This window comes from Stylophora pistillata, chromosome 4 (genome assembly GCF_964205215.1).
Source record: "Stylophora pistillata chromosome 4, jaStyPist1.2, whole genome shotgun sequence".
NCBI lineage: Eukaryota > Metazoa > Cnidaria > Anthozoa > Scleractinia > Pocilloporidae > Stylophora > Stylophora pistillata.
This window is the reverse complement of record NC_142522.1, coordinates 30,685,222-30,696,443: the sequence shown is the minus strand read 5'-3', so window position 1 is coordinate 30,696,443 and position 11,222 is coordinate 30,685,222. Positions and strand designations below refer to the sequence as shown.

Below are 11,222 nucleotides of genomic sequence, written 5' to 3'. Positions count from 1 at the left end.
TTTCTAAAATAGCGAAAAAAAAAAAAAAAAAAAAAGAAAGAACGAGGCTAATATCCAGCCATCTTGACCGGGTAAGCTTGGTCAATAAAGGACTTAATATGTAGTAAAAAGGATTTCGCATTAATGCATTAATAAGAGTCAAGAATGACCTGTTTATCAGTTTAGAGAGCCGGAAAAGAAAGCCCATGTTTGTAGCACATTAGACCTAAGATGGTCGCTTATTTTTTCCTTTGTCTTGACTGTCTTCTGTCGCTGTTTGCGACTTGGTTGCTGACATTGTCCAAAAGTTACGAACTTTGTATGTCCGCTCCACGCACTTTTTTCTTGGGCGGGATCAAAGCAGGCAATCTCGAGCCATCTCGACCCGCTCGGGTAACCAATCAGAACACAGGATTCGCTTCATCTTGCCCGCGGGCGCTGCCAGCTATATAATGATAAGAATAATTATTATTATTTCTATTATCGTTATCATTATCAACATCGTTATTATTATTGTTATCATAATTATTTTTACTATCGCATTTTTTTTCCATCGAAGAAGTATCGATACACCTGTGAAAGATTCATATAGAGGAATAGCGAAAAGCTATCATAAAGCAATAGCAGTCGTAATTGGTGTAACAAAGAAATAGTTAAAGGGATCGAGACAACATAGAGAGAAGATTCCAACAAAATGCCTAACGGCTATTTTGGTAGTGTGAGGCTATGGTGTGTTGGCGACCAGAAACAAAATTAATGTTCCATATTTGTTTTAAAAAGCGAATTAACTTCAAATTTGTGCACCTTTCCGCATTGATCATTCCCCTCTACGACAAAAGCAGATATCATTCCGCTCATGAAGACGATAGCACGCTTTTGAATTGTTCGGCTTGTGAAATCGCCTTTTGTTAAACTTGCTTTTATACATCATCATGCACCGTAGACTCGACATTAACTTGTGATATTAAAGACATTTAGTTACACCTTTAAGTAGGTCTAAACACAAAAAGCCGGATTTTTTTTTTAGGAGTTTTAGAACATCAGGAGCTTTTTATAAAAATTTAGGATTTTATGAAATAAAAAGGGAATTCGTGGGGGGAAGGGGGTTTAGATGATTTTGAAGAAAAATTGTACTTTTTTCTTTGCCGCTTCATCTAAAATTCCTATGAAATGATTTTTTGTCGCATTGTTTACTACTTGGTGACTTCTAGACTGCAATCCAGTTGTGCAGTTGTGTTTCCTATATCTAATGCATCCCATCATTCCAATACTACTTGGAAATATCAGATGTAGAGCGCAGTACGTTATAAACACCAAACACCTGCATATTGATTTATCCGTTGGACAGCGTTATCCGCCCCTTTAACGACCAGTGTTAAAAAGACTGATTACTAACAAACTGGCGGAAGTTGTTCAAGAACATTAACTTGTAACAAAGACAATTACGTAACGACTTTTGTTGTTGTCGTATATCGTATGCAACCTGGCGATACTTTGTCGAATAATATTGTCCGCATAGTTATATAGTTTAACAGCAGAGTGTTTTAGAGAATCTTTCCCTAGGATCTCGAGATTAGTTTTATGCTGGAGCCGTCCTGAAGAATCTCGATATTAGTTTATTTTTTGGTGTTCCGTCCGACCAACCGAGTCGAGTTGTTTTCCTTTTATAAGCCGAGTTGACGTCTTAACCTAAGAGCACATAAGTCTGGGAAAATGTTGAAATACAGAAAACACAGCCTCAATGATACCAAGGAAAATCATGATGACTTGTAACAAAACTCTGGAAATATCATTTCAGTTGGTGAAATCGTTTACATATGATCTCTATTGGAGGTTAGTTTACCATTTGGCTATATCATTCATGGAGTGAAAGAAAATAATACACGCCGATAAGCTGACCTAATGACACAGCACTGGACGCGCCATTTAGTAAGTCACGCTATTGTTTAAGTCATCGTAATCAGATATTCTAAGAAAAGAGCACACGTGTTTCTACTTGTATCGAGACTACACACAATTAAAATCTCTCTTCATCGAAAGCTTGTGTTTCATCAGCTCTAACGCGATCATCCATGCACAATTTTTCATTTCAACTCTTTGCCGACTTCTGGGACGTTAATGGATCGTTTATTCATGATTGTTTTACTATTCAAAAGAAAGGAGTCTGAACCCAAAACAGCAACGTGATTCTGCAGAAACCGAAATATCTCCAAAGTGAGATATCCAAGGAAAAATGATGGAGAAACTGAGGACAAAGAAACAAGCTAAACAACAGCACGAAAACAATGTTAAAAATAGCAGAAAAACAAAGAAGATAATCACTACATAATGACCGCAGTACCACCTAACAATCATTACTTCATGTCTTTCCTAACGTTTGCTTTGATTTTCGTTGTCATCAGGAATCATTATATAAACAGCCGAGATACGCTTTCTTTATAATGATAAAAGAAATGGCGACATATATGTGCTGCATGCTCGCTGCTTCGCGAATTGGGGGGACTTCCTATTGAGTCATCGGGCTCGCCACCTCGAATAAGGTAGCGCATTAATGGATGAAATTTATCGAAGTGTCCAGCTTTAAACAGACCCTAAGCTTAAGAATAAAAATTATTTTTGAATTTTTGGCATTTAAAGCACAATACGGTAAACATGGCTGGGTGCGCCATTGAGTTCACCTTTATCATCGTTGCCAGAGCTTGGTTGTTCCTTCAAGATCCCACCACGGCTGTATGAAAGAGTCCATCGTTTACGGTTTTAAAGGATCCGATCGGGCTAATTACTGACACTTTTGAACACGTGTGCATTTGTTATTAATTGACATTGGTGACTGAAGAAAAGTGTCGGTAAACAGCTCTGAGGCCTTACAACAGTCAACTTTTATAACCGTAACGGTGGCCAATGGTTGGGTGCGCCATTGAGTTCACGTTTATGGATCGCAGCCAGAACTTTATTTCATTTGTTCCTTCAAGATCCCACCACAGCTATAAGAAATAGTCCAATGTCCACGGTTTTGATGGACTCGACCAGACTAATTACTGACAGTTTTGAGCACGTGTGCATTCGTTATAAATTCATATTGGTGACAGAAGAAGTGTCGGTAAACAGCTCGAAGGGCTAGGAACAATTATTTGTTAAAGAGCCGATTTGTGCCCAGTCAACTGGACAGCTCGAATAAATCCAATAGATTGCCTTACAACTTGAAACGTTGTCAGTTAAGTAATTCCATGACAAATATTTTGAAATGAAAATGGGAACAGGCCCGTTTTGAAATGTTTGGAACACTACGGCCTTGTTATCTCACATGCGCCGAGAGGCAAACTCAAATATTGCGCAGTATTCACCTTGGCGGTCGGGATGTAATTTTCGACATGAATACTTTTATGACCGAAATCTTAACGGGATCAATGCAGCCAGGCTAAAATTTCCACAACAATATTTATCTCATTAAGTCCTTTAAGGTGATCAGAAGTATTATCTAGTGAAAAGATGCTATGCAAACAAATACAGACTACTACTGGAATTTCTGAGGACAATATTACATCAACTTTAATTTAAAAAAAATAACTTACATATGCAGTCGAACTGAATTGTTTAACTGCAAAGATTCTACATGTAAATCGCTACAGGCGCAAAATACATAGCTTAGCTTCGTACCTTTTTACTCGATATTCCCTAGTCATCCGCTTGAAAGCCAATGTCACATCTCCTAAAACAGAGCTCCTAATGATTCGATAACTTTGATTCATTAAGAATTCCGAGAGTGCCTCGACATTGCTCGCGCACGAACAAAATGTAGCCCCAGAAGAAGATCATGATAAGATGGAAGGATTTGATCATTGTTTATCTTGGTGCTTCCTTTGAATTTAAGGTTATATTCGCTGAAAGGGTATCCAAATTCTAATGTCGTCTTGCGCACGCGATGGTCTCCTAATTACACGTACCAAATGAAGCATGTACTCATTCACCCACGTAGACATCGAATGAAAAGAAATATAATACAATGAAAAAATATACCTTACGCACATGACGTAATAATCTGAAAATTCGCCCTCAAGCCTCGTTTTCATTAACATTGTCATGAATCTCGGACGTTTTCTTATTGTTTTTCTGTGGGTATTTTTATGTCTCCAGTCGTGTTCTGGGAACACTTTCCTCTTGAAATGGGTGAAACTGGAATTCCAACGTAGTCATGCCTTAGGCCGATTGTAAACGTGGCAAGAAAGAACATTGTTATTAAGGTATAAATAAATAAAGAGAGTAGGAAAGTGAAGAAATATGGAGAAGACGAAAGAATTAGGCCACCGCAAATATCCTTGACGTAGTTCTGATCCTGAAGTTCAAACGTGGACCGCAAACGGCGATCATGACCGCTAGAGTCTTCTCACCTGGTTCCTAGCGGTTTGCGGTCAAACATCTTCGCAAAAGAAGGGGGATGTAAAACTCTGTTTTCCCCATTTACGCTGCTTACCGCGAACAGCTGACGATCTTACGTATAAAGATCTTTAAACTGGTTAACTAGTCTCCAAGTTTTCATGTACATTCACTCTATGGTCATGTTCACTGATTTTCGCCTTAACTGATGGTTTTAAGTGTTTAGATGCCTCATTTTTTAATGATGTGGATATTCCTTATAACCTGTAAGTTATTATATCATTTGAGAAAGGTGTAGCTCAAAAGCATGTCGTTCATAGGCCTCATGACCCACTCAGTTCGGGTTCGTATAATTTCCAATAAGTCCATTTCAGCCGTTACACGTATCAAACAATTAGAGTTTATCAACATTAATACTAACAAAGCCTGCATAAGCAAGGATACTCAAGCCTTCACAATCTGATAATGTTCTTTTTGTTTTTCCTTTTATTTTTTATTTTTTGGAGGGGGGGAGGGAGGGCGCCGGTTTGCTCGTGTTGTTTACTAGCCCATCACTTTCGGTTTTGCTACATTTTGTTTTCTTGTGCTTTATTAGACTTGTTTTGTTTGTTTGTTTGCTTTTTTTTCGTGCCTATACGTGTAGGGATTTTTTCAATTTCTGAACCACAGCCGTTCAAACACTACCTGTGTCTTGTAACACAGCATGTGGGTTATCGGTTTACTCTTTGCCGACTTCTGGCGACATTAGTGTAGCGTTCGTTTATTCATGACTGTAAAATAATGAAAAGAAAGGAGTCTGAACCTAAAACAGCAACGTGATTCTACAGAAACTGATATATCTTTAAGGCGAAATATCTAAGAAAAACTAATGAAGAAACCAGGGACAAACAAAAACCAAACCGAAAAAAAAAAAAAAAAAACCACGAAAACAATGGTAATAATCACAGAAAAATCAAGATGATAATCATTATACGATAACCGCAGCGACACATAACAATCACTGATTCATACCAACCTTTCCTTTGTTTTCGTGGCGTCATTAGATACCATTACATAAACAGCCGAGATAAGCTTTATTTTATGATTATAAAAGCAATGGCGACATACGTGTGTTGCGTGCTCGTTGGTTCGCGAATTGATGGAACTAATTGGGAAGACATCTTACCCAGTCACCAGGTTCGCCGGCTCTCAGAAAGTAGCGCATTAACTGAATGGAAGAAATGAATCAAAGTTCCCAGCTTTAAATAGACCCCAAGCTTCAGAATAGAACTTGTTTGTGAATTTTGGCATTTAAAGCGCAATAGGTAAACATGGTTGGGTGCGCCAACCATGCTCACGTTTATGGATCTTAACCAGAACTTGGTTTAATTCGTTCCTTCAAGATCGCACCACGGCTATATGAAAGAGTTCATTGTTTACGCTTTTGATGGACTCGACCCGACTAATAATTACTGAAAATTTTGAGCACGTTTGCATTTGTTATTAATTGATATTTTTGACAGCGGGAGTGCACGGTAAACAGCTATAAGGGCTAGGAACAATTATTTGTCAGAGAGCCGATTTGTGCCCAATCGCCTTACAACTTGAAACGTTGTCAGTTAAGTAATGCCCCTACGAATATTTTTAAGTGAAAATGGAAGCAAGCCCGTGTAGAAATGTTTGGAGCACTACGGCCTTAGTATCTCACATGCGACCGATAGGAAAACTAAGATATTGGGCAATATTTACTTTGGCAGTCGGGAGGAAGTTTTCGACATGAATACATTTATAACCGAGATCTTGACTAGATCTATGCAGCTAGGTTAAACTTTTCACGACAATATTCATTTCATCAACTCCTTTAACGTGAAGAGAAGTATTATCTTGTGAAGGAGACGCTATGCAAACAAATACGGACTACTACTGGAATTTCTGAGGACAGTAGTACTTTCAAATAAAAAAAAGCATTTACATATGCAGTCGAATTGAATTGTTTAACTGCGAAGGTTCTACATGTAAATCGCTTCAGGTGCAAAAAACATAGCTTCGTACCTCTTTACTCGATGTTTCCTTGTCATCTGCTTGAAAGCCAATGTCACATCTCCTGAAACAGAGCTCCTTTCGTTCCGATAACTTTGACTCATTAAGAATCCCGAGAGTGCCTCGACACTGCACGCGCACGAACAATATGTAGCCCCAGAAGAAGATGATGAGAGGATGGAGGGATTTGTTCATTGTTTATCTCGGCGCTTCCTTTGAATTCAAGGTTGCGTTTGCTGAAAGGGTTTCTAAATTCTAATACCGTCTTGCACACGCGATGGTCTCCTAGTTAAACGTACCAAATGAAGCATGCACCCATTCACCCACGTAGATATCAAATGAATGAAATATAATACAATGAAAAAATAGACCTTACCTACTAGGACGTAATATGCTGACAATTTGCCCTCAAGCCATGGACGAAAAATCAAAACCAATTATTAAAAGTTCCTTTGGCAGACGGGAAGTTCTATGTGAGATTAATTTTAAAGAGATGATTACGAAAAACAGAGGCCCAAATAAAGATATATATATGTAGTAGCAAAGCTATGATATGTTGACAGCGCATTTATCTTTACCCTTTCCTTCAGAAATATTCAAGGTGCACCATAGGATGGAGGGATTTGTTCATTTTTTATCTCGGCACTTCCTTTGAATTCAAGGTAGCACTCGCTGAAAGTTCTCCAAATTTTAATGTCGTCTTGCGCACGCAATAGATGTTAAAGGTCACACCATATACCCGCATTCACTCACGTGGACATCAAATAAAAGAAGCGTCTTTAAATGATATAGAATCTAAGGTAACCTGATAGATTTATTATTTTCGTTCGATAGTGGGTAATGGTTATTGCGAATAAATTTTTTGAACATGTGGCAGATTATAAACCCATAACAGTTTTATTTTGAAGTAGTTTACGCTTATTTCTCAAGAAATTCTGGCAAGATACATTTTAATGCGCGATTATGTATAACTAAATTTTACTAGAGTTTTTTTCCTGAAGCTGTGTCATATTTCTACCCCAAAAGGTAGACTTTATCCCACATATATTTACAAGACATATGTGAGAACTTTCGGACAGGAAGAAGAAAAGCAGCGAGCGAGTTGACCTGCCTGAAGTTCAATCGTGGGCCCCAAACGGCGAACGTGACCGATAGAGTCTTCTCACCTGATTCCTAGCGGTTTGCGGTCACACATATTCATATCGCACTAGGGAAGTTTTCTTCAATTAAAGCGATAAAAAAGGATGATTATCTGTCATAGCAGCACGTTTCCTTATGCTACCGGCGTTTCACAAATCTCTAAAAATTTCTGAAATTCCGCAGCTTAGAGAAGGCACTAGTGTTTGGTGAAATGTCAAGAACAGCCGCGGTATGAAGGCTGTGTTACTGATTGCCAAATGGAACAGCTGCAGGCAATCGCCTCGACGAATCGAGCTTGGGGAGTTAGATCTAATAAAATTCTGCTTAAACCTTTTTGGAATGCCAAAAAAGAATCTGGAATGGACTGACTAGTACAAAATTAGCCAATCAGCTAACTTTTAACTTGTTGAGTATGCTTATCATACTAAAAAAATAAAAACTGTCCAATCATCAATCCGTAATGTGACAGCTCATCAAAAACAAACTTATTCAGTACACAGTTAAACTGAATGAGTTTGGAATTGTACTGAATGATTTTGAATTTATACTTAAGAAGTTTGCAGACAGCTATTCTGTATTAAGGCCCGTTTTAAAGATTTTAACATTTACTTCAGCATCAGAATTCAACAATTTGTTGAACCTAATTTTCGGTGCGTTTTTTCAATATTGTTGAAAACGTAAAAAATGTTGAAAGCTGTTGAAAGCGCGTTGAATCAAGTTTAAATCGGTTTAAACTTTCATTCAACATCGATTCAACTTTTCCTTTGTAAGGCCTCTGTAAGGCCTTTGTACAGCGTTAGGCTTTATAAAAGGCCGCCTCTCAGTTTTGTTTTTGCGTTCAACATGAATTTTGCCCAACATCCGTTCAACTTTTGTCGAACGAATATTGGTCAAATGTTGAAACCGTTTATCCGGGCATTTAGAGACCATTAGTAGTCGGCAACGCGACGAAAGATGTGGAGTAAAAATCGATTCATTTCAGTATTTAGGGCCTACCGCACTAGCAGGCAAACCCAGAATTGTCCCGACAAAATCAAAGGTCAAATTTTTGTCTTGACAAATTTTTGTCTCCTCTGTTGCACCCGCACTAAAATATCGAAGCTGCTAAAATTCGGTTAATAGCCAAAATTAACACCTAAACGAAACGCAGTTCAGTTACCGCTCTGGTAATGATCGAAAAGTTTATCACGGTTTTGATTGTTCAGTCGATTTTCTCAAGGTTTTATCCGGGACAAATTTTGTCGGCGGTGCCTTTGAAAATTTGGGAGCTTCGGCTAAAATTTGTCAAGTCGCGACAAACCATCCGTGCTTGTGAAGTGTTGGTGATAACAGAAATTGTGTCTAAGGCCCTTTTCGCACTAGACCGAAAAAAATTGGTTGTGTATTTGCAAAAAAATTGAAAATTTTGAAACGGCGAATTATTCGTTTTCGTAATAGCGCTCGCTCCTGAGACATGCGAATTATTTGTGTAACCACAAATGTCAATCAATCGAAATAGATATCGAAATTCCGTGACAGTGCGTTTTCTTGCATGTCGTTTCTAGTCAAAGACTGATCGCAAATTAAAAGGCCCCTGCAAAATGTGTTAATCGCCGTTCTTTGCTGTTTCTTGCCATGCAAAACCTGATTGTGGCTGGTCAACAATAACTTTTCGTTTTGTTGGGAAAATGAAAATGTTTCGCGTTGAGATGTTTTCTTGCAATACAAACAAAGTTTGTCATATGGTATTTCGTGGACTGGACTGGACTGGACTGGACTAGTAAAACGCGGACTAGTAAAGCGGGGACTAGTAAAACGTGGACTAGTAAAACGCGGACTAGTAAAACGCGGACTAGTAAAACGCGGACTAGTAAAACGCGGACTAGTAAAACGCGGACTAGTAAAACGCGGACTAGCAAAACGCGGACTAGTAAAACGCGGACTAGTAAAACGCGGACTAGTAAAACGCGGACTAGTAAAACGCGGACTAGTAAAACGCGGACTAGCAAAACGCGGACTAGTAAAACGCGGACTAGTAAAACGCGGACTAGTAAAACGCGGACTAGTAAAACGCGGACTAGTAAAACGCGGACTAGTAAAACGCGGACTAGTAAAACGGGGACAAGTAAAACGCGGACTTAGCAACAACAACAACAACAAAAAAACAATTTCATACGAAGGCGATCACAAGACTTAATGGCGAGCCAATTTAGTGAGTGACAATCCCTGTTTGACCTTTAAGCTACACATGGGTTTGACATGCACCAGATATAAACGAATTTATAAGTTTAAGCTAAGAAAGAATTTTATTCAGTACCAGTTCGAAATTCTAAAATACACTTTCCTCGTAAATTTCACAGCAGAAACGCAGGAATTCGATGAATAAAAGTCGCATTAATTCCTTGTGTCTAGGTAGAAAGAGTCTCATTGACTTCAGCTTTTCGGTGGAAGAATAACCGATTTACATATGCCGTTACAGAAAACAAACAAGCAGACTGACGACTCCAAAACACATATGTGCATTCACTTACGATTTGACTTTCCGGGAGATTTTAAAACGGAACAGACATAAATCTTCGAAGATTAATCGTCGTTGGAAGTAAAAAATACTTTTCGTAAGATCTCTGTTTTTCTCTTTACGAGAAAATCGTCGCATGATCAGTTAACTCGTGTGTGTTTGTCACACAAGTACTGCTGTTTCTTCAAAAGCGTATGCTTCAATTGACAGGTGTCACATCGGGAAAGTTACTTTTCCAAAATATGTTTGAAAATTTGTTCGGAAGCATTTTAACTACCTTTACAAATAAAAATCTTTCGGCGAAGGTTTTCTCTTTAATTAAAATAACATTTTTTTTCTTTATAACTCACTCGCAATCAAATTGTTAAGTTCAAGGAGGACATTCCCGTAATTAAACTCGTAATTGTAGCCTTAAATCATTCGGGTTATTCAAATTAAATTTGAATAACATTTGTTTTCTTTATAACTCACTCGCTATCAAATTGCTAAGTTCAAGGAGGATATTCCCGTAATTAAAATCGTAATTGGAGCTCTAAATCATTCAAGTTCTTCAAATTAAAGAGAAAACTTTCGCCGAAACATTTTTATTTGTAAAGGTAGTTAAAAGGCTTCCGAACAAATTTTCAAACATTTTTTTGAAAAGTAACTGTCACGATGTGACACCTGTCAATTAAAGAGGAAAGAAGCATACGCTTTTGAAGAAACAGCAGTACTGGTGTGACAAACACACACGAATTAACTGATCATGCGACGATTTTCTTCTAAAGAGAAAAACAGAGATCTTACGGAAAGTATTTTTTATTTCCAACAACGATTAATCTTCGAAGATTTACCTCTGTTCCGTTTTAAAATGTCACAGAAAGTCAAATTGTTAGTGAATGCAAATAGGTGTTTTGGAGTTGTCAGTCTGCTTGTTTGTTTTTTGTAATGGCGTGTGTAAATCGGTGTTTCTTCCACCGAAAAGCTGAAGTCAATGAGACTCTTTCTACATAGACACCGGGAGATTTAATGCGACTTTTATTCATCGTATTCCTGCGTTTCTGCCGTAAATTTACGGCGAAATAAACAATTTTTAATATAAGAGAGAAATCGAGTTTCCTGAGGAGAAATTTACGACGAAAGTGTATTTTAAGATTTTGAACTGCTGCTGAATAAAATTCTTTTTTTGTTAGCCTAAACTTATAAAATCGTCTGTATCTGGCGCATGTCAAAC

General features: G+C 38.0%; 1 protein-coding gene across 4 annotated transcripts; it reads right to left on the bottom strand.

The window, feature by feature from the left end:
* Positions 1-6,713, bottom strand: LOC148733305 (uncharacterized). Of its 4 annotated transcripts, none has more exons than XR_016000603.1 (3): positions 6,385-6,507; positions 5,461-5,560; positions 1-424 (listed from the first exon to the last, which is right to left on the bottom strand). XR_016000603.1 is itself a non-coding variant. In XM_088758647.1 (3 exons), the coding sequence occupies exons 1-3, from the start codon at positions 6,565-6,567 to the stop codon at positions 335-337; spliced, it is 315 nt and encodes a 104-aa protein (XP_088614773.1). In that variant the 5' UTR covers positions 6,568-6,713; the 3' UTR covers positions 1-334. The 4 variants fall into 4 exon arrangements, 2 of the variants coding, with proteins under 2 accessions (XP_088614773.1, XP_088614774.1); XM_088758647.1 differs by having other exon boundaries at positions 5,519-5,560; positions 6,385-6,713; XR_016000602.1 differs by lacking the exons at positions 5,461-5,560; positions 6,385-6,507 and adding an exon at positions 3,637-5,211.
* Positions 6,714-11,222: the final 4,509 nt, after the last annotated feature.